The sequence below is a fragment of the Dysidea avara genome, chromosome 1 (assembly GCF_963678975.1).
Source record: "Dysidea avara chromosome 1, odDysAvar1.4, whole genome shotgun sequence".
NCBI classification, from domain to species: Eukaryota; Metazoa; Porifera; class Demospongiae; order Dictyoceratida; family Dysideidae; genus Dysidea; species Dysidea avara.
In genome coordinates, this window is record NC_089272.1 from 62,524,616 (window position 1) to 62,546,748 (window position 22,133).

The 22,133-nt window shown below is 38.8% G+C and overlaps 2 protein-coding genes across 4 annotated transcripts; both read left to right on the forward strand.

The window, feature by feature from the left end:
- LOC136240111 (uncharacterized) lies at positions 1-11,858 on the forward strand. 2 transcript variants are annotated; one of them, XM_066030963.1, is made up of 6 exons: positions 1-261; positions 3,553-3,691; positions 4,013-4,388; positions 8,931-9,219; positions 9,283-10,020; positions 11,270-11,858. In XM_066030963.1, the coding sequence occupies exons 2-6, from the start codon at positions 3,617-3,619 to the stop codon at positions 11,667-11,669; spliced, it is 1,878 nt and encodes a 625-aa protein (XP_065887035.1). In that variant the 5' UTR covers positions 1-261; positions 3,553-3,616; the 3' UTR covers positions 11,670-11,858. The 2 variants fall into 2 exon arrangements, with proteins under 2 accessions (XP_065887035.1, XP_065887038.1); XM_066030966.1 differs by having other exon boundaries at positions 3,556-3,691.
- Positions 11,859-17,457: 5,599 nt separating this feature from the next.
- LOC136240123 (uncharacterized) lies at positions 17,458-21,895 on the forward strand. Of its 2 annotated transcripts, none has more exons than XM_066030977.1 (8): positions 17,458-17,569; positions 18,827-19,175; positions 19,537-19,816; positions 19,985-20,295; positions 20,347-20,653; positions 20,843-21,239; positions 21,300-21,408; positions 21,555-21,895. In XM_066030977.1, the coding sequence occupies exons 1-8, from the start codon at positions 17,522-17,524 to the stop codon at positions 21,671-21,673; spliced, it is 1,920 nt and encodes a 639-aa protein (XP_065887049.1). In that variant the 5' UTR covers positions 17,458-17,521; the 3' UTR covers positions 21,674-21,895. The 2 variants fall into 2 exon arrangements, with proteins under 2 accessions (XP_065887049.1, XP_065887054.1); XM_066030982.1 differs by lacking the exon at positions 17,458-17,569 and adding an exon at positions 18,141-18,431.
- Positions 21,896-22,133: the final 238 nt, after the last annotated feature.

Genomic DNA, 22,133 nt, shown 5'->3' on the forward strand with positions numbered 1-22,133 from the left:
CGTCGCCTCCTCCTCTTCAAGTAGGGTATAATACTCGCTGTACCTGCTGTATGTGGTCTTACACTTAGAGCTCAACGAATCAATCCGTTGGTACTGTCACAGCTAAGTACTACGCACTGCAGCTAGTTTATACGCGGCGAGACGGTGACTCTGATAGGCTCTTAATGCGCAAATAGCTACTAGCTACTAGGCTGCTGCGTCACAATCAGCTGGCAGTTGTACTGAACCGCAAAGAAACCTCACAGAAAAAGTGGATATCAAGTGAGTTGAAAATAAAATGTATGTATGCGTATATAGCCTGTCAGTATTGCGAACGTGTTGTGCAATAGAGGGAGTTGCATCTCCTTGGTAACGTTATGTAGTCGCCATGTTTTTTATCAATCAATTCAATTATAGGCAATGTTACAGGTGTACATGGTTATAGGGATGCCACGACATAGAAATTTTTATGTCACATGTCATAGAGGTTTATGTCACGACATGTCATATGTCACGACATAATTAATGTTTCGCAACTGAAACTGTTATTTATGAAACTGTATAGTTATTTTGATTTAAACATGCAAAAATATCAACTTAAACATCAGTAATATTAATTATGACATTGACAACCAACATTGCTCATACTTATTTGTCAATTTTTCTCATATTTATTGTATCAAATTTGATCAAAATGAATGGAAAAGTGTGCATTATTAGGAGATATTTATGTCACGACATAAAGAAGCCTATGTCATATCATATCATGAAGCTTTATGTCACGACATGTCGTATGTCACGACTATCGTGGCATCCCTACATGGTTATACAACAATAAAAGTGAGTTAGTGTACAATTGCACTAAAGGTAATCTAGTAAGTACCAGACCCCTTAACACATTAACTTAACATTAAAAGTAAGTACTTATTGTTACTTATATAATTACAATTAGCTAGCTGCTAAGTGTATCAAAGTTGGGTGGCTTGGGATGTTTGGAGCAGATGCTTCAAGGACATATAAAATGGAAACCATGTTGGTTGTCTGGATCAAAGTTTCTCATAAAATGTTGCCATAGGATTTTAGTTAGTTGAAGTTTAATGGTAACAAAAGGTTGAGTTAGCTAAGTCAATTACTAGCTGGTAAGCTGTTGAAAGCTCAAGGAAGTCTGTTGAAGAATGTACTTCAGTAGGGTATGTGATGTGTAGGTGATGGTAGGTCACATTTGCTAACTAATGAGGCAAATGTCAACTATCATCTCCTACACATGCACATACATTACAGGAGTGCATGCTCAACACATTTACAGCACATCACATATTATGTACAAATACACACTTTACTGTAGTGTTAAATAGCTACTAGTGCTGGGCGGTATTGAAAATAGCAAACAGTATACCTTCCATAAAAAGTATCACGGTATTAATGTAAAAGCCAATAGTATTAAAGTAACTGCCATTTACCTCAACAAAAGCACCAAATACCCATGGTAGCTCAGCAAACCTCAGGTACAAATTACCGCAAACAAACTTGTTTACATAGTTTGGTTAACTGACTACATCAGCACCTGCCTACAAACATTGTCACATGTCTGGTTACCTTCTAAATGTGGGATGAAACAAGCCCACAGGGAGGCCATAGTGCCCAGACAGTATGGTGGTATTAAAAAAAAACAGGCAGTATCAAAACTGGTATGACTTAAATATCACAGATTACTAACAATACCAGTATATCGCCCAGCTCTAATAGCTACACAAGGAATTTTAGATGTCAGAACATGATATGTAGAAAAGATATCAGGATTCAGACAGAGTAGTTAATTCATGGAAAGAGAACTGAGGCTGGACACGTAGCTGCTATCTAGCGGGTCCAGCTACGGGCTATCTAGGGCTCACAACCAGCTAATACGAAAGTAAATTTATAGCAAGGTCTTTATATTCAACACCGGTGGCAGAGGAAGTAGTTTATGTGAGAGAGGGCTAACCAGAGTATAGAATCTGTGGCTGCTGAGGGGCACAGCCCCCAGAAGCTGCAGCCAATTTTAGGTTTTGCATGTCTCAAAGTTCACCAGAATGCGCAATTTGAAGCACTATCACAACTTTTTAGTCAAAAGTATTTAAAACTGGGTATTTGCATATTATAAACTCTTGGAAAATGTTGACTACAGGGTTAATAAACATACAGTATTTATAAGCAGTTCAAAATAGCCTTTTAGACACCTGGAAACACTTGGTACACCAACTCTCTCAAGTAAGAGGTCAGTGGTTTGATCCCACTGTAGGCAAAAAAATTTTTTTCGTTTTTCAGATTACTTTTAGGAACACATCTTTATGAAGCACTTTTGACTACTCTATTAGGGTACTATTTGCCATCATCATTTCAGAACTGTGTTAACTTTATTCGAAGTGAGATCAAAAATTGCTGAATCTTTCTGCAGACACATTTTGACTTGGCTGCTGCTGCTTCAATCTCTTCTTCAAGAAGAATACTTTTGACAAGAGATTGCCCAGAATGATCAGGGGAATCTTGAACGCTGACCACTTTAGTTGTTTTTACTTAAGTTTTTATGTTTTCCCTTGCCACACCCACTTGTGTGGCATTTTATTGCCTTATCCATGGTTGTGTGTGTCCAAGGACTCACTCGCTAGTTAGCTTGTAACATAACTTTGTTATTCATCACTATTGATGATTTTTCTCTCTTTGAGCGTTCTATTAGAGTATATCGATCTTTTGCATGGTTTTCAGCCCCACTCCAGGAAGGTGAAATATCATTCCGAGGGGGGCTAAGCCCCCTCACCCCCCCTTTCCACTGCTTATGTTCAACACCACAGTGCTGTACAGCCACATCCAGCCATCGCAAGGTGAGCCAGAGCTGCTATAATTGCTGAGATCACTAATACTAGTTGCTTGGAAATGTAGCTAGACTAGCTATACCTAGTCTGCATGGCCAGACCCTAGCTACTCCAAATGCCCCATTCTCTCGTAGCAGGCACTTATAATCTCTAATCAATAAGCGCTGTGTGGAGAGTAGGGTCTGGCCACGCGAGACTAAGCTAGCTATACCTAACTCTGACTAATTTTAACAGTGAAAGTTGAATACACTTTTTAATTTCACTCCAGAGTCAGTCTACTTTAGCTGCCTGTGCTACCAATTTTTAGCCAGTTGTGAGCCTTGGATAGAGCCCAATTGATCTCTAAACACTGCCAGTTCAGCTTTGGTTTTTTTTCCAGGCTACAAACCTTACATATGTATACTTCTCTATACCGGGATGCAATACGAATCTGCCTGATATTATATTTTTGTAACTGAAATCTAGATTCCTTACTAAATTCAGCTGATATACCATCATTACCATGTACAACTCTAGCCTGGTATAGCAACCTATTATGTTAAGGATATGCAACTGCTCTATTATGTTGATAGCTGCATAGCACTAGGTTTTTCCTACCAGGAAACTGTTTACCAACACAATCATAGCACGTTTGCAAACCATCTAGTGTGCACAGAAAATGAAAATTTCCATATGATACAATATGTAGTAGCTATCTGCTTACTGTCTTTTATGTTGTACACAGCAGGCTGGTACATAGCACATTAAAGACACATAATCACTACTGTCAACTACAACCAAACCAATAAATGTCAAGCTGCACTTATTGTAGCCCCCGTCAACCATTATTTGAAGGACCAGTACAAGTGAAGTCTTGTCAACATGTGAGTTGCATGTGCATATGTATGTATAAGATCACCTGCTTAGGTGTGTGTTTGACATAATGTGCTCACAGTAATTCTATTAATCTACATTGGTGTGCTAATATACAACCGTATGTACACAGTGATGTGCAAGCAAAAAAAGGGATGCAGTAATATAATAATACTGTATGAATGAATTGCAGTTTGTATCTGAACTTGTCAATTGGAGAACACAAAACATATTGTAATGCACTAGTATACTTGGTAACATGGCAGCTTACCACATTACTGTTTGGATGTTTCAAAACTAATGACCTTTACTAATATTCATCACATTCACAGGAATGGAGAAAAAAGTACCTACAAGCTTTTTGTGGTATCAGTGAAGCTGAACCAGCAAAGTTAATGGTCTACAAAGACAAAGGATCCACACTTGATGGAAAATCTGTGATACAGGAGATTCTATTTACAGATGTGAAGCGTATCAACTACACAAAGGATCGAGATAGGAGAATTATTGATGTAGAGCTGGTCAGCCAGGATAGAGATCAGTTTTCATTCTATGCAGAATCTTCTTTCTCAGATTTCACTGTTTGGTTCAAATATTGTGGCTTTCTCTGTACCATTCCATGTTACCCGATTCCAGATGTGCCACAAGAGAATTTGATCTCAGAACAGGAAATGAATCAGTATACTGACCCTAAAAAATTTGATGCCAGTAAGTTGTGAACACAGTGCATGTATAATATATACATGTACATAAACATAATTAAAAGCTGCAATTAGTATAGGTAATCATAGGCGGCGGAAAGGGGGGGGGCTAGGGGGCTAAAGCCCCCCCTAGGTCTGCTGAGGGGGGGCTTAGCCCCCCCTCAGAATGATATCACACCGAAATTATCTTTCTTGGAGTGGGGCTGAAAACCGTGATAAAGATCGAGATACTCTAATAGAGCAGTCACACTAATAAAGTAGTCAGTGTGTAGCGAGCTATGTAAGGATTTTTATGTAGTTTATCAGCTAGAAATGGTAGCTGGTGAGGTGGAAAGCTCTTGTGAGCTGGTTGTGACCTTTTTTTTTTTTTTTTTTTTTTTTTTGGTCTCACCTTACCAAACTATAGAAAGAAGTCTGGGTCAGCTCAGCGAAGCCCCCCCTCATATCAACTACTTCCTCCACCGCTGTAGGTAATCACACACATTTGAGTGTAATTAGGGAATAATTGTATGAGTAACAATCAAAATTGCACGAGGCAAAGCCGAGTGCAATTTTGGCTGTTACGAGTACAATTATTCCATAATTACACGAAAATGCGTGATTGCCTATTAATCACATAGTGACCACCCTTCGTGGTTTGTAGTACACATCTATCATAGGCGGCGGAAAGGGGGGGACTAGGGGGCTAAAGCCCCCCCTAGGTCTGCTGAGGGGGGGCTTAGCCCCCCCTCAGAATGATATCACACCGAAATTATCTTTCTTGGAGTGGGGCTGAAAACCGTGATAAAGATCGAGATACTCTAATAGAGCAGTCACTCTAATAAAGTAATCAGTGTGTAGCGAGCTATGTAAGGATTTTTATGTAGTTTATCAGCTAGAAATGATAGCTGGTGAGGTGGAAAGCTGTTGTGAGTTCGTTGTGACCTTTTTTTTTTTTTTTTTTTTTTGGTCTCACCTTACCAAACTATAGAAATAAGTCTGGGTCAGCTCAGCGGAGCCCCCCCTCATATCAACTACTTCCTCCGCCGCTGACATCTATCCAGTTCTATGTGGCCATTAACTTCTACCAGGTGATTGCATCATCCTTCCTTGTATTACATCATTTGTTGTTGCACTTAAAAGGCTTTGTGCATCAGGGATTCTGATTGGCTACTCAAAATGTCTACATATGTTACACTTAAAAGGCTTCTATTGTCAGCTTCTTTGATTGGCTATTCATCATATCACTTTCTTGTTGTACTTAAAAGGTTTCTGTTATTCTGCTATTTTATTGGCTACTTTACAGTGCAATTACAGAAACAAGGCCATGCGATTTGGGATTAATTGCACTCCTACTATTGAGACTAATGTATGGCAAATTAAATCACTATGTAATTAGTACTAGTAATAGCATGGGTAGCAGTGAAATTAGGGATAAATACCACGAGTGTTGTATTGGAAATGGGGATAAATTTCACGAGGTGAAGCCGAGTGAAATTTACCATTTCCGATACAACACTCGTGGTATTTATCCCAAATTTCACTGCTATACCCATGCTATTCCCAGTTAATACCATACTCGCTGCATATACGCATGCTGCACATTAGCGTTGCTATGTACGCAACTTGTCGCTATGTACTAAACACACGTCAACACTAATTGGCGCTACATTGTTAACGTAAATTCTAGCCAATGAAATTGCAATTACAACTTTTTCACTGCTACCAGTGAAATACAGGATAAATTCCACTGCTACTATTGAGACTTTTGTATGGGCAGTGAAACAGGTATGGTATTATTAAGAAAATTGTGATGTTCATGGCTTCTGTTATTATTAATAAGTTTGTCAGCAGCGTAAACACACAAGACCATGCATGATAGCAAGAGTAAATAATGGGAGATTTATTTACTCTTGCATTATTTTTAGCATTACAGTATTTACTCTTGATGATAGTACTAGTTCTTAGTATGTTGGCATTGCCTTACAGTTTTATTGTACCGTGCATAGGCAGATCTAGGAGACACTGCCAGTGGCGTAGCCAGGAAAAAATTTTTACTGAGGCAATGTTTATACATTGACCAAATTGAGAGGGTCTGCTTCTGACTCAAACTGATTCACAAATATTTTGAAGTATGGGTGGTACAGCATTTGCAGGTTGACTATCTGGTTGGAAGGAGGAAACTGTTTCAGAAGACTGGGCATTTTTCTACATGTCATAAGTAATGCTCCAGCATAGTTAATGCTACAGTATACCATGCTTCAACTATTAGACTAGTTTAATTGCATTCAATACAACTTACTGCAAAGATATTTTGAGCGGCCCGGGCCAGGCCAACCATACATGGACTGCAACGGAGGTCATAGTCATGCACACTACTTTTTTATTGATCTGATGTGTTGTTTAAGTCAGAGATAATTATCTCTTTCATGTAATGCTCAACTGCATGTGCTAAGCATGTCAAGATAGGAAGTTTGGGGGAATGCTCCCTCAAGGAAATTTTTGAAATATTGCTTTGAAATGGCTTTTTTTATTGTAGCTGCTAATGCATATTAATATACATGATCAATTAACTCAATGTAATGCCATGCAGTTGACTCGTTAGAACTTTTGAAAAGTAATGTAAAGACAATTAACATAGATGTAAATGATCAAGCAGTGTAATGAGAACAGCGGCAATAATCTGTATTGAATGCTCTATTAGAAAATATTACAATGACTGCTCTATTAGAGTATCTTGATCTTTTACAAATTTAAGCCACACAAAATCTGTAGTACTAAACAGGGCTGGAGCCTATGGTGACATGGTGCTGGACCACGTTTCAGCTACTGGGGTACAGTAATGCTGTCTAGTAACGTTTGAGTAGAAAATTCGGGATGCCAAAACTCAGGCCTGCTCAGCCTGTTGTTGAGCATTTTTACCAAGGCAGCTGCCTCGGTTGCCTCAATGGTAGCTATACCACTGAATGCTAGGAGAGAATGAGGGGCGCAAGGTGTTATAGGATAAAATCCACTAAGAAGAGAAGAATAGAACTTGGAACTCTAGTAAACAAGTTATAATTATTCATTTACATAACTTTTTGTTTGGTGTAGCTAGGGCATACACTTTCTAAGACTCTATAGGATATCTTCTGGGAGCATTTTTTCATAGATATTTAGCTAGCAAATGCATGCTTTGAAAACATAAATTGGTTAGACAAACCTGTTTGATGGTAAAGTGTACTAAACATTAGGTAGTATTAGAGTAGTGACTGCTGTATTAGAGTATCTTGATCTTTAGCACAAAATTTCAATTTATTAACTCATTTGTCTAGTTTATAACTGTCAAATGCATTTATAAGTGGTCTTCTATTTGCCTATTGGCTTTCTACAGTGTGAATGCATGATTCTTGTTTCTGGTGCCAATATAGTCCTGCAAATTAATGGGTGGCAAGAGAGGGTCGGATGGGGGGATCCCCTATTGGCCCCCCTCAGATCTGCCTATGGCACCACATATCCTAGTACAGTTCAGTGGGGGGAGAACAGTGTGGCTTGAGGATGATCGCATCCCACTATCCCTCCCATGACTTGTATACACTATATGTGACCAGATTTGCAAAAAGGTACCTTTTTCACACACACAATTTGACCCATTTTTTGAACTTTGAAGCTTCATAACGTTTTGATCATTTCGTATAATTGGCTGAAATTTCCATGAATGTAGCTACAGTATTTGGCTGCAGTTGGATACTTAGAGCAAGTTAATCAGTGTAAGAAGTCAATTGTTACATCATTTTGTTTGCTAGTATGTAAAATGTGTTGAAAAGGTACTTTTTCGCAAATCCAGTCACAATTGTGTGGGTATTGGGCAATAAACACAGTTAAATAAGGCAACTATGAATGTGACAATTGAGGTAGGAATCTTGGTTCTATTGTAAAACCGCAATATTTTGATGAAACGATATCAGTATCGTCTAAAATTCTTGAAAACGATATTATCGTGATATCATGATTACCGCAGTGTTCTCCAATAATATTGTATTAACTATTGTAACACGTAGTAGAACATCACACTGCTGCTGTTGTAGTTCCAGGAAAGAGAAGGATACAGGGAAGATCCAGATTATAGATCCAAGTAATAGAACAAGACTCTAATAGAGCAGTCACCCATATAATAGAGCAGTCAAGTACACTCTAATAAAGTAATTATGATAGTAGATTGTGATAAGAAACTTGATGATTTGGATTTTTGAATATTTCTACACATTGTAGCAGTAAATTATTATAAAATGTGGTGATGCAAAACTGAGTATGAGCCTCTATTGCCAGTCAGCGGTCTTTTAGTAATGGTACATGCCATACGTATGTTATTTTATATACATCCATTCATGCTGCTGCAGGTTATGCCACTTGGTGTAGTTTCATAGCTAGTAGAGCACCTGTCAAAATATGAAAAGAATATCGTGATAATTAGTAATATCGTGATATATTCCCATGATATATCGTGATAGTAAAATTTCAATACTGCCCATCCCTATATTAAGGATATTCATTTGTCACTAAATTTATATAGTAAATATTTTTTGTACAGAGTTCATGTGGGTAGTTCACATACTTGTGGAAGGAGTTGCAGAAAGTAACACTACCTTGGCTGGGCTACGTGTTATCACAATTCGTGGCAGTGATGCCACATTCAATGTGCATGACTTTCATACCGGGAAACACTTGCTGTCTTGGGATCAAGGAGCAATAAGGCAATCTGGTTGTCTGAAGTCACTTGTGTTTTTAGAGGCGGGAAGGAGATGTACAGGAGGTCCAGGATTGTTGTGGATGCATCATCCGATATCACAGGCTATGATACTGCGAAAATCCCTTCAAGAGTAAGTTACTTTATATGGTATCAAATAACACCATGCCATATGGGGATTTTTATTTTATTGCAGTTTTCTGTACTATGGTCCTGAAAGTGTCACTCAACCAAGAGCAACAACCCAGATTTCATGTGATGCTCCAACTAGCAAAAGCTATCTTAATAATAAAATGTTTGACTCATTCCCACCATCTCATGAAGACCGGCACAAAGACCTTCTATCAGCAGCTGTTTCAAGCATGAGAATACAACCACTGCCACCACTGTATGAGTACAACTTTCATGGTGTTTCTGACTCCCAACGTGCCGGGATTAAGTCAGTGTCATCCCAAGCCTCAGCAGACTCACAATATTCAAGTGGTTACTATTCTGAAAACAGTAGCTTGTCAGATTGTCGCAATGATGCTTTTTTGTCAAACACTAGCAAACCACTTTATCCCAAGGGAACCTGCAAGCTTCTCAGGTGCAATGAAAAGAAGCATAGAGAAAGCAGCAGCAGTACTGAAGATGACAAATGTCCTTCAGCATTGAAACATTCAAAGTGTATGTCAACCAAATCATGTACTCACTCGTATCAGAACTGCTTCAAACATTCTTCTACAACCAATAACTATGAGAATGCCTCATCATTGAATACATCAGATGCTCCTCCCCTTCCACCAAAACCTATGAAGAAGAAAACTCCCATATATGAAAACCGAGACACACCTACATTGTTTTCTTCATCCAGTAGTAAACATCACAGAAGACAACATAATGAGCAGGGTCTGTCATGTGAACCGCCACCACATATGCCAGAAAGACCAAACAGGTCTGTACCACAGACTACAACTTAAATAAGAATCTGTTTTGGTTGCATATAACAGTTAATGAGTTTATGGGATTAGATAAATCTTTTATTTCTATGTTCTAAATTGATGATAGCTAGTTTAGAGCACTGTTGGTGAGAGTTGAAAACAGCAATTGATGGATAAGTCAGTATAATCATAGAAAAGCCAACAAAGATTTAGTACGCATAGATATGGTCCATATTACTGTATTCACTAGCAGGGGCGGATCCAGACTTATAGAAAGGGGGGGTCAAAAATGAACTAAGGCACTACACTGTCTCTGGTTTGATAAGGTGAGACCAAAAAAAAAACAAAAGGTCACAGCCAGCTGACAATAGCTGCCCACCTCACCAACCACACATTTATAGCTGATAAAGTACATAAAAATCCTTAAATAGCTCACTACACACTGTTCTAATACTGTGACTGCTTTGTTAGAGTGACTGCTCTATTAGAGTATCTCGATCTTGGTATACTAAAAATTTTTGGAGGGGGGTCAAGAGCCCCTTTGACTCCCCCCCCCCCCCCCCACTGTATCCACCCCTGTTCACTAGGTAGCAGTGTCACAATCAATTCAAGGCCTGAAGGTTGTTTTCGAATGTAAATTATCATCAAATCTTTTATCAGTACATCTCAAAGTTACTTTAGTGTGTAATTATCCAGAGTTACTTTACCAGAGAATATTGAATAGTAAATATGTGCAATGATAGAGCATGTATAGGCACACAAAATTTGTTCATATTTCACAATTGGTAACTTTATTCAAACTGCACTATATGGCCGTTAAATTTCTAATTTTTCCGCTCCCCTTATACAAAACTAACTGGAGTTTATGAGGAAATTTTGACAAAAGGAAAGCTCGATGAATCCACCACTTCATCAGCATTGAAGAATTTTAATGTTGATATAAATCAAGAAATCATAGATTAAACACAAACTTTTAGGAACACTTATGGATGTTTGATAAAGTAAAATTATAGGAATTTAATTGATTCGTCAAATTCATCATTTTTTCTTTCATCAAAATTTTGTGTCCTACAGTATAACAAATTGCAGATAGAGTACGTATTTCAGTGGTGAGGTCCTGTTCAGGTGAAGGGATATATTTCGTGTCCTTATACATACTTACCGAGCATATAATTATAATAACTATTTGTGCATATGGTACTAGAAACAATGTTGGTGTATTTAAACTGTCAACGTAGTAACAATAGTTTACTTGTGTTACAGGTCACATTCAGACTCAGAAGCCAGTAGTCTTCCTCCTACTCTGTCAAAGAATCAAATGGAATTGATTGCTCTTCAGAGGTGCTCCCCAATCATAGTGGAGAAGTTAAATATTCCAGCTATTGTGCCACACCTGCTGGCAAAAGAGATGTTAACATACAGGGATACTCAAATTATGCTAAACCAAAGCAACCCTGACGTTGATAAAGCTATGCACCTTATCTGCTTTGTACTACCTAGACAAGGTGATGGCTTTTTTGAGAAATTTCTTCTTTGTCTTTGTGAATCAAAACTGGGAACTGGGCATAGTGACATTGTAAAATCACTAACAGCTACACTGAGTGAGGTTAAAGGAACTATTTCTGGGCCTGTGAGGCCTACATTTGTAGACACTATTCCATAGATAGCAAACCCTGTATATTTTGTGCAATAATACAACATTTGCTTATTTTAACCAATGACTTGAACAATTAAATTGTGCATCAATATGTGTGAGTATAATGATCTTTGTAACTGTATGATCTGCATAATTGTAATCATCATTTATTTGCTGTGGAGACTGTATATCATATTAACACTGTCTAATAACATTAACACATATTCTTGTGAGAAGGTTATGCACAAAAACCTGAGTAGTGCAATCATCACCAGAAAAGTCATGCTTTTGGTAATACACAATGTAGTTATATACAATTTTCTTGTGGTATAAAAACTCTGCATACCACATCAAGCAGATAGTGTCATAGAAAATGTATATCAGTCTAATGCTCACACACCTAGTCAACACAGCATGGACTACAACAGAAACAATTAGACAAGTACCACATATGCTCATGTCATGCAGTTGTGCGTGTGTGTGTGTGTGTGTGTGTTACAGGAGAGAAGATTTTTTTTGAATAAATCATCAAAGGGAACTTAACAAGACATTCATGTGATAATGGAATTAGCATGTGATGCCACATCAATACCCTGTTGGTAATATGAGTGCTCTAAAGCTGGATAAAAATGGCTTGTAAAGTAATGTAATTGTTCATACGTCTTATAGATAGCCTTTTCAATTGCATGTACTTGGCTACCTGTAACTTGACTTGTGAATGTGGTATCACCCTGAAATTTGGTCCCCTTATATATACCCTTAACATAGCACTATGGCTTGAAGGTGATAAGTTGAAAACATGAGGAGTTATGCATATGATTAGTCAAACTTGACAATTTGGAAAGGCTATAAGATCCCTTTTCACAGACTGGGTCACATTATAATGACTAATATTGGGTATGTATTAATTCATGATTGTGAGCTCCGTGGTCTACTGTGGCTATGTACTGTACGTAAATCCATACAGCACATGAAATGATGGTGAAATATTCTGACTATCACCATAGTGTATTATTTCAGTTATCACTATTACATATTATATACACACATGGGTGCAATGATGTGAAGTAGCTAGTGGTATAGAACATGTGATAATACTTCATATAAATTATCACTTAATCTGTATCTGCTGTACAACTATTTGATCATGCCAATTGTGGTTCATTTCACATGGTCAAAATTACCATTCAATCAATACTCGCTGTGTATACATACTATCTTGGATTAAAGTTTCAATTTTTGAATGCTTAGTGTGATGTATGTGTGCTTGTGTGTATGCTTGCATGAGTGTGTTTGTGCAATGTGTGTATGTGTACATACAGGCATGAGGAAAGGAGGAAAGTTAATATTCTGTGTAATGCTCAACATTCCTGATATATATGTGTGAGTCGGATGACGTCTTAGAAAAACATTTCACTATGTCGAGATTTCCTTAACCCATTAATTTGTGGTGAATACTTTCAAAGTGGCCCATCATGCATGTCGGTACAATCTGTTGCCTGTATTCCATAATAATTGTGGGATGGTTTTTGTATTGTGTTGCAGCTGCTATAACTGTTATAATACTGTATACCATATGTGACCGGATCTGCGAAAACCCGACATAATGGCGCAAGCCTATAAATTTTCAGTCTATAAGCCATTGATTTGCAATGGGTAAAATATTTGCGTAATCGAAAAAAGAATTCATAATTTTTTAAAACGCTTTGTTCTTTGTGAAGGAAGGGTCGTATGATAAAAACCTGGATATCATCTTATTCGCCTACTCAAGCGGAGTTCAAAAATCGTTGTTCCGTTGCAGTAGACTAAAGGATACGCAAGTTATGGGCGTTTGTTTACGTCACGTCGAAACGATCGTACGCGATCGATTTTTCTTCACTGATTTCGTCTCTGTGTGCAGTGAAGAATGGTAGCAGAAGACAACTCTTACCCAGTAATGGACTCCCCTATTCATGGCGAACACAATGGTGCAAGTTGTAACTCTGTATTGCATTGTATTTGTAAGTTACAGCCGTTTTTGTAAGCGCATGTAATTTATTTTCCCATGCAATACTTGCTGTACAAATCGATCTTTCTGTTGTTGCTACTTTGTAGGGCTGTAACAAAAGTTGTTGCCATATGAGGCTGAAACTTGGCCAGAGCATACACTTGGCTAAGTATATTATAGATATTCAATAATAAAGAATTTGAAAAATGCGCCATTATGTCGGGTTTTCGCAGATCCGGTCACATATAGCTACGCACCACACACTACACTACACACACACACACACACACACACACACATAATTTATGTACAGTACATTACGCACACATACAATACACCACACACATATTGCTAGATCCCTCCAAAGTCTCTTAGGAACATACCAATGATATAGACTTTAATCAGTCATGACACCAAAAAGTAACTGCTTGGTATATAAGCTACACATGTACACACGCACGCACGCACGCACGCACGCACGCACGCACGCACGCACGCACGCACGCACGCACGCACGCACGCACGCACGCACGCACGCACGCACGCACGCACGCACACACACACACACACATGCGCGCACACATAAACACACAAATGCAAAGTCTTCAGCTGCCATGCTAGCATGATCATGCCTACCCAGTGAACCAGCAGTAGGACACCCGTATGCTATGCAGGTGCTAGCTAGGACACGTGGATCTTCACCTGCTCAGAAACTGGCATTTGTTTCCCTGGTTAATACCAGGTACCAATTTATGTTACATGGGTGGGCTGCCTCCCCAGGTTGACACCAGGTCACCATGCAGGTCCCCATTTATAGCTGGGTGGACTTGAGCAATGTGAGTAAGTTTGTAAGTTTCTCGCTCAAGGAAATAACAGCAAAACCAATTTAGTGTAACCAAGAGTTCATAATATATATATATATATATATATTTAGGTATAATTATTATTATGTACTCTTGGCATAACTGAGCACCGAACGTGGAGCCTTTCGATTACCAGGCCAATGCTGTAGCCACTTGGCTATGCTGCCTCACTCTACTTCCACATGCTCATGTTTACACAGCATAATTATGTCAAATGATGCTATGTACAGAGTTTATAAATTGGACACTTTAATGTGATCAATTTCTACTTAGACACCACAGTTAGTGCTGGAATGTTAACAATTGCTGGGTAACTATGCAGACGTCAATCATTGATGTACCACTCTGCGTGGGCAGTTCAAAGGCGTGGGCAGTTCAAAGTCACCGCCAGTGCCATAATTTGTATATTGCACTGCTGCAGACCGCAGCAAGTACATTATAACTTATAACGCACTGGTTGCGGTTTTGTAGACCACAACGAGTGCATTATAAGTTATAATGCACCGACCGCAGTGCAATATACAGATATTGCACTGGCTGCGGTTTTGTGCAGCATAGCACAAGTGCCGGTGGCGAAGACCACTACGACACCTCACCTAATAGGTGGAAAGACACTTCACAGATCACTCGAATTCTTTTATAGCCCGACATGTAAAGGTCAATTGTGGGCCATAACGTCACCAATACGTATAATGTTTACAAGCAGCCAATGGCGATCGAAAAAGCCAACGCGGGTGGCCACAACTCTAGTCTACATATATATAAACGTACTTATACACCTTACTAGTCTGGTGCCATCTTAGCCCAGATTAAACTGTAGTCCACTTCGACAATGACTCAATAAAACAAATATATTCTAAATAATACTAACCTTTACGTTCGATTGTGGGAACCAGTTTTGTCATGCCACCAGATTCGAGTTTAGCCAGTGTGAATAGTAAGAATTAGACTCGTATCGTTTAGTAGTTAGGTTTTGTTTACTTAAACCGTCTATTTAGCTGCTTTTTTCGCTCGAGAGAATCACTATGACGATTAGTCTGGCGCTTAGTGTATATGGCGATTGAGTGATCACGCTGGCATGCTGAGCACTACATGATGAGAGTCGAACAGCGAATGCAGGTTAGTGATATAACCCATAGCGTACTAGCTTTCAATATCTCAGGTGGCTGCAGGGGGAACGTCATCGCAACGTCCAGCTTGGTTACCCACAATCGATGTTAGAAACCTGGCCTTTATAAGTGTTACAGCTGTCTTGTGAGACTCTCCCCACCTATTAGGTGAGTGGTACATAACAGTTATACAACGTTCACTCGCAGCGGCGGAGGAAGTAGTTGATATGAGGGGGGGGCTCCGCTGGGCTGACCCAGACTTATTTCTATAGTTTGGTAAGGTGAGACCAAAAAAAAAAAAAAAAAAAAAGGTCACAACCAACTGACAAGAGTTTTCCACCTCACCAGCTACCATTTCTAGCTGATAAACTACATAAAAATCCTTACATAGCTCACTGCACACTGACTACTTTATTAGAGTGACTGCTCTATTAGAGTATCTCGATCTTTATCACGGTCTTCAAGAAAGATAATTTCGTTTTGATATCATTCTGAGGGGGGGCTAAGCCCCCCCTCAACAGACCGAAGGGGGGCTTTAGCCCCCTAGCCCCCCCCTTTCCGCCGCCTATGTTCACTCGTGCTCTGCCTGTATAAACGCACTTGCCTTCGGGCCTGACGGCCCTCAGGCTCGTGCGTTTATATCAGGCAGAGCACTCGTGGCCGTTGTATAACTATATAATATGACGCTCTAAACCAAATATGGACATTAATTTTATGGATGACTGATAATGGTTCACTCTCACGATTCTTCATTGACAAAGCTACGCAGTAGATACACTACATAAATATAACATGAGAGTATAATGTAATCAGCATACTGCGCCCTGCTAAAGCAATCCCCTAGACATAGCTAATCTACAATGGCAAATCATTGAGCTAAATTGTATATAAAGTTTACTTAATTTCCTTACCATTTGCACCGTGGGGTAATGAAAACAACAAACATGTGTTGTGGTTTCAAGCAGGCAGCGCATGCAATTCAAGAAAAAGGTTTTATTACAAAACGTGTGCAAGTAAGCTGACAACAGCCTAGGCATCTGTATTGCTAGTGTATTTTCTGGTGTTTGAACAAAGTGAATTAGCAAGAAAATAAGCTCCCACGTGAATATGTTAGTAGTGTCACGTGATGCATGGTATATAAGGATGTGTGGTGTGTATTAAATTCATTCTAGGCCATGTGTGTGATCAGGTTGGCTCCCAACCCTCCCATCCCATTAGATTTTTTCTCCTTAATGATGTTGTAGATGAGTGACCTGCAGCAGCTTCAGGACTTGAATGAATTGTATGCATACATAGCAGAGTGAGTCATTTTTGGTTTTTCCTGAGTGGAAAAAATCCACCAGGTTTTCCCAAGAGCTATCCTGGGGCTGGATGGCTCTGAATTTTTTTTTCAGCTTATTTTATGTTTGGCTAGCCCTCATTCTGCTCTTGTTTGTGATCTTTGTAGTTATGATAGTGAAGGAATTATTAGTTGTAATGTGCTAATTGTGTTTTTTGTCTTTTACAAGTGTTATTAGTTATAGCCAACCAGCTTGTGGTGGCACAAACCTAAGGTGGTAATGGGTGATAGTTTTGCATGCATCACGTGTAAAAGTACTAGTATGGTGTGGGAGGCTACTATTCTTAAATAGAAAACTTTCTGCTACTGTATAATTATAGTGTTGGGTAGCTAGTGGTGATTATAAGTTAGGACGTGAACAGTGCTACATCACCTTACATGCACATCTTGTTTACCACAACGAGACATGACTCAGCGTAGGGTAAGTTTTAACTAGCGGCGCGCGTTTCTGACTAACTCCGTTTCGGTACGCGCGGCGCAAGGCGAACTATATAAATACTGTTCGGTTTTCAGCTTCTGATGAAATCACTACAGCAGTGAAGGATTGGGCAAGGGTTAGCACATAAGGAAGCGACGAGATCATGACAGGACGCGTGATACATTCTGGACCTATTTATGTTAAAGGGAAAGTAAGTTTCTCGCATGCAGCCACTCCTTGCATACTAGACGCTGCCATGGGCACTCTCTCAGTACTACGCCGTGCACTGCAGGCATACTGTGCATATAGCACGGTTGGAATTGGATCTCCTGATCTGAACTTTTTCCTCTTTTTATATTCTTTAATAATGTAATTTAATTATAGTGTAAGTCTTGCCAGGGCTCTTCCGATACTTAACTTATCGTCATGACTACTACTCTGTGGGCCTCGCTGTAAATGCATGGTAGCTACCCTCCTAGGCCCCTGTATGTATATATTGTCTTGATCAATAAGACGTCTTCTTTCTTCTGTCCTAATTAAATAAACTTAGTAGACAATGAAAACACGGGTAGCTAAACCGGCTGATCACTCAAAGGCTTGCTGTCAGACCTTCAGTGCTATAGTCACTGTATTATAAAAGCAGTAACAATGCATTCTTAAATATGACTATTCGTTGTACTTTCCCAACAATTCACGATGCACAAGTACATAGCTAGTAATTAATTATACATTAGGCCAAGACAAATAAATTTTATGTTTCACGGATGCGGCGGGTCAAAATTTCCGGTTTCCAAAATAATGTAAATCACGTGACCATTTCAACATGGCTGGTGAATGTTCTTTGTCGATAAACTCGTCCTTAAATGAGTGGTTGAGTGTTGTATTAAAGCGAGGCTTAGTAATTATTAAGAATAGAGTGATAGTACAATGTTCCTGCGAAGAAACGTTTAGAGCTCTTGTTAGAAAAGTCGCACCGGAATTGGAAGAGGAAAGAGTGAAAAGGGTGGTGATTTCTGCAGATGAAAAGTTTGTTGACGTCCACGAAGTAGCTATGGAGGCACCTATCAGTGTTTGTAGGTTATTTAATTGTAAACATTGCTGTATATACTTCGAAAGTGCTGATTCCACGTCAGCATATGATAAAATCATAAAATCAATATTATACATAAACTCTAATTCCGTTAGTGTATAAACTTGACAGGCACCATTCTTTTTTTATTTTTCGACCTGCCGGGTCACCTTTGAGGGGAAAATAATCCATGAAACATAAGATTTGTTTGGTATGGCCTTATGTAGCTATGCATGCAGCCTTGGAATGATATATTTTAATGTTGTATGGGGTTGCACCATGTTTATTGCATGTAGCTAAGTATGCTAAACCAGTGCTGCATACTGTAACTGAACAGTGCACGAATACTACTACAGCAGTTATATACGTAATACATTATTATAATTGTCCGCATTACAGAGCAAGACAACACACTTACGGGCTTCTTGTCAAGGCTCAACCCAGCCAGCCAAACTAGAGCTTTTTACAAATGAGACCATGGACAAGAAGTTACTGGACATATTATTCACTGAAGTAAAGAAGATAGAAGTGGTTGATGAAGAGTCTAAGAGGTTCATTGCTGTGACAACACAGAATGATGAAAGTCTAACATTTTACGTCAAATCACAAACTGAGCATAAAAAATGGGTGGACTTTTGCCGTCTATTGGCCATTATTCCTACCTACTTCATCCCAGATCCATCACGTTACTCTTTACTACAGATGGAATTCTATAATAAAGAATTATCCATTCAGAGACATAATGCAGGTATAGCACTGTAACTATCTTTGTATGTGACACTGTCTTATGTGATTCCTTGTTTACCACATTACAACTTATCTTGTGACAGAACAATTTGCTAAACAACATCTATAGTCATGGGAATATTTAGCTTTTCCCTTATTTCTTTGGGGGTGGGGGAAGTTATACATTTACTGTAGCTGCTTTAGGGAAAATCTGAGACAGGCATAAACAATTGATAAGAAACAGACTTTAAGTCTGGCCAGTGCGGTTTACTTTATTGTACAAATATGCACCAATATTTATTCATCATTTTGTAAGCTGGCCTTACATCTGTATAGAAGAACAAAGGTGCCTACAAAATTTCATTTATTTCATTTCCTTACAGAGGAAGCTTGGGTGGTGTACATTATTAATGAAGGCGTGGGGCACACCTTGGGAAGTAAAGGATTTCACATCATCACCATTGGAAAAGATTCTACACTCAATATTCTTGACTATGACACTGAGGCAGTTCAAGTCACTTGGGATCAGGATAAAATCAGGAGATCAGGTTGTGTAGAATCTTTGGTGTTTGTTGAAGCTGGAAGAAGATGTCATGGTGGCCCAGGAATGTTGTGGATGTATTGCCCTGGATTTGCTTTGAGTTTTAGAAGGTGTCTCCATAGGTGAGATCATTAACCAAAACGATATATGTGGTTTTCATGTGGTCAGACAGGGGATTGTTGTGGTAGCAATGTTGTTAGTGATAAGCGTAAACAACATACACTAAACATGTTTGTCTCATTGACCTTATATCCAACAAAAAATCCCACTTGTATTATTTTTTTCTGTAGTTTCCTTTTTGATAAAGCAAAAAGAGGTCACCCTATATCACCCAGTGCGACTGTTAACTCAGGAGCTGACTTGGTTTCCATTGATTCCAGCATCAGAGCAAGCCGTGATGGACTCAATGACTTTAATAACAGTTATGAGCAGAATGGCTCTTTTTCCAGTCAGCCTCACCCAAGTCCCCAAGACCACAGGAGACTTACATGTAGCAGCAGTTTGCCAAGTGAGGTCTCTGCCTCGGTAAAATCTCACCCACTACTAAAAATATCAAAAAGTTCACCACCACCATTATTATCATATGTACACCCAAAGCCAGGTGAGAAACATATGCAATTCTTCAATCTTTAAAAATCCTTTTTTGCTACAGGTTGCTATCAAGAGCAAAATGACTATGCAAGTGTTCCTCTGAGCAAGCCACCAATTGTGTCCAGAAAATGTAAGCCTCCTATACCTCCAAGAACCACACGAAAAACATCAAGTGAAGAAGACAAGTGCATGAAGAATCCAGCTAGTTCCCATTGTAGTGCTGATGTGTCTATTCCAAGCAGCGAGATCATTACCCGATCTCGATCTCACACTGTAGATGAATCCAGTGTTAATCCACATGGTGATGGATATCGTAGACGGCTCAAAACACATGAAATGGTTGTACTCAAGGATAAAAACCAAGCAAGGTTTGTGCATAAAACTCCATGTAATTTAAAATTGTTTTGCATTATAAGCAATTAATCATTTCAGGTTCTGTATAGTTCTGTAAATAGGGTAAAGATAGAAATCCTGACAAGTGTAGTTCCATCCCTCTAAGTATACATTTGTGAAGTGGCTGGTTTTACTGTACATTTATTATACCTATACATTAATAGGAACATGTTACAGACCACCAATCCACTGCACAGTCCTGATCATATTGGGGAACTAGTGCTAATGGGATGTTCAGTAGAGCTACATAATAAGTTGGACATCACCAGTATACTACCATTCCTTAGTTCCCAGTATCTGCTAACCCGTGATGACACAGATGTGCTTACAAATGCTACCACCACTAATAATTCTAAGATTAGCCATTTGTTGAAAGTGTTGCCCAGAAAAGACAAAGGATGGTTTGACAAGTTTTTATACTGTCTTCATCATTCATCTGAAGGAAATGGTCATGCTGGGCTGGTAGAAGAACTGGAGAGTAAATTTGATGAGCTGAGCAAAACAGCTATCACCAGTGACAAAGAGAAGAATACAAAGGAAGTACCCAAAGAAAATTATGAGGTATGCTAAGCACTATTGTATGAGACACCTGTTAACATACGTCACTATTCTCATTTTCAGACTTATCCAATTTATTTGGAATTGCCAAATGAGTCATCTCCATACACAATTAGTGTGATGCCAACAGATTTGGTGGAGTCTGTTATGGAGAAAATTGGCAGAAAGCTGAGTGAGTTGTTTGTTAACATATAAAAGACACAAAATTACCTGGGCTGCACAAGCATGATCAGGGGCTTTACTAACCATTAGATGACATAGCTAAATAACAATAATAAAATTGTGTTCATGTGGTTTAAGTTTGGGTTTTTTTTGTAGACATCAAGAATCCTTTTGATATCATACTGAAAGTAGCTGGTTCACAAAGGCTAGATTCAAGGAGGTCTCTTATGGAATCGAAAGTCTTTAGGAACAGCCGTTTATCGATGGTACTGTAGCACAAGATGCCAGCAAGTAACTTTCTCTATAGCAACAATTGATCATTGACTTAGTTAGTATAAACATAATCGACTTCGCAATCGCCTTAAATATAAGTATACACACTTTTGTAATCAATTCACAATGTCACATCAACACATTATCATGTTGTAAAATATGCTGTGTTAAGTATTAACATGCAACCCATCCTTCACACCATAATATTTGGGAATAATTGTATTGTATAAATATATGGGCACTGCATGTAATATGGTGGGCTTTTCTTGTTGCTATGCTACAGACTATCCTATTATACATATCTGTGTGTGCCATAATAAGTGGTAGAATGTTTATTATTTTGAGACCAGGCCATGTTTGGAATTGGTATACATTATTTCTACACTCTAGCTGGAGTAGCAAACATCAGTAACATGGTATGTGTACATCACATCACTACACACAGTACATCATCTATTATTA

Coding starts and splice junctions, on each gene's coding strand:
- LOC136240123 (XM_066030977.1), top strand. CDS start 17,522: ATGACAGGACGCGTGATACATTCTGGACCTATTTATGTTAAAGGGAAA. Junction 19,176..19,536: donor CATTCAGAGACATAATGCAG/GTATAGCACTGT, acceptor ATTTCCTTACAG/AGGAAGCTTGGGTGGTGTAC. Junction 19,817..19,984: donor TTTAGAAGGTGTCTCCATAG/GTGAGATCATTA, acceptor TTTTTTCTGTAG/TTTCCTTTTTGATAAAGCAA.
- LOC136240111 (XM_066030963.1), top strand. CDS start 3,617: ATGTCAAGCTGCACTTATTGTAGCCCCCGTCAACCATTATTTGAAGGA. Junction 9,220..9,282: donor CTGCGAAAATCCCTTCAAGA/GTAAGTTACTTT, acceptor ATTTTATTGCAG/TTTTCTGTACTATGGTCCTG. Junction 10,021..11,269: donor ATGCCAGAAAGACCAAACAG/GTCTGTACCACA, acceptor CTTGTGTTACAG/GTCACATTCAGACTCAGAAG.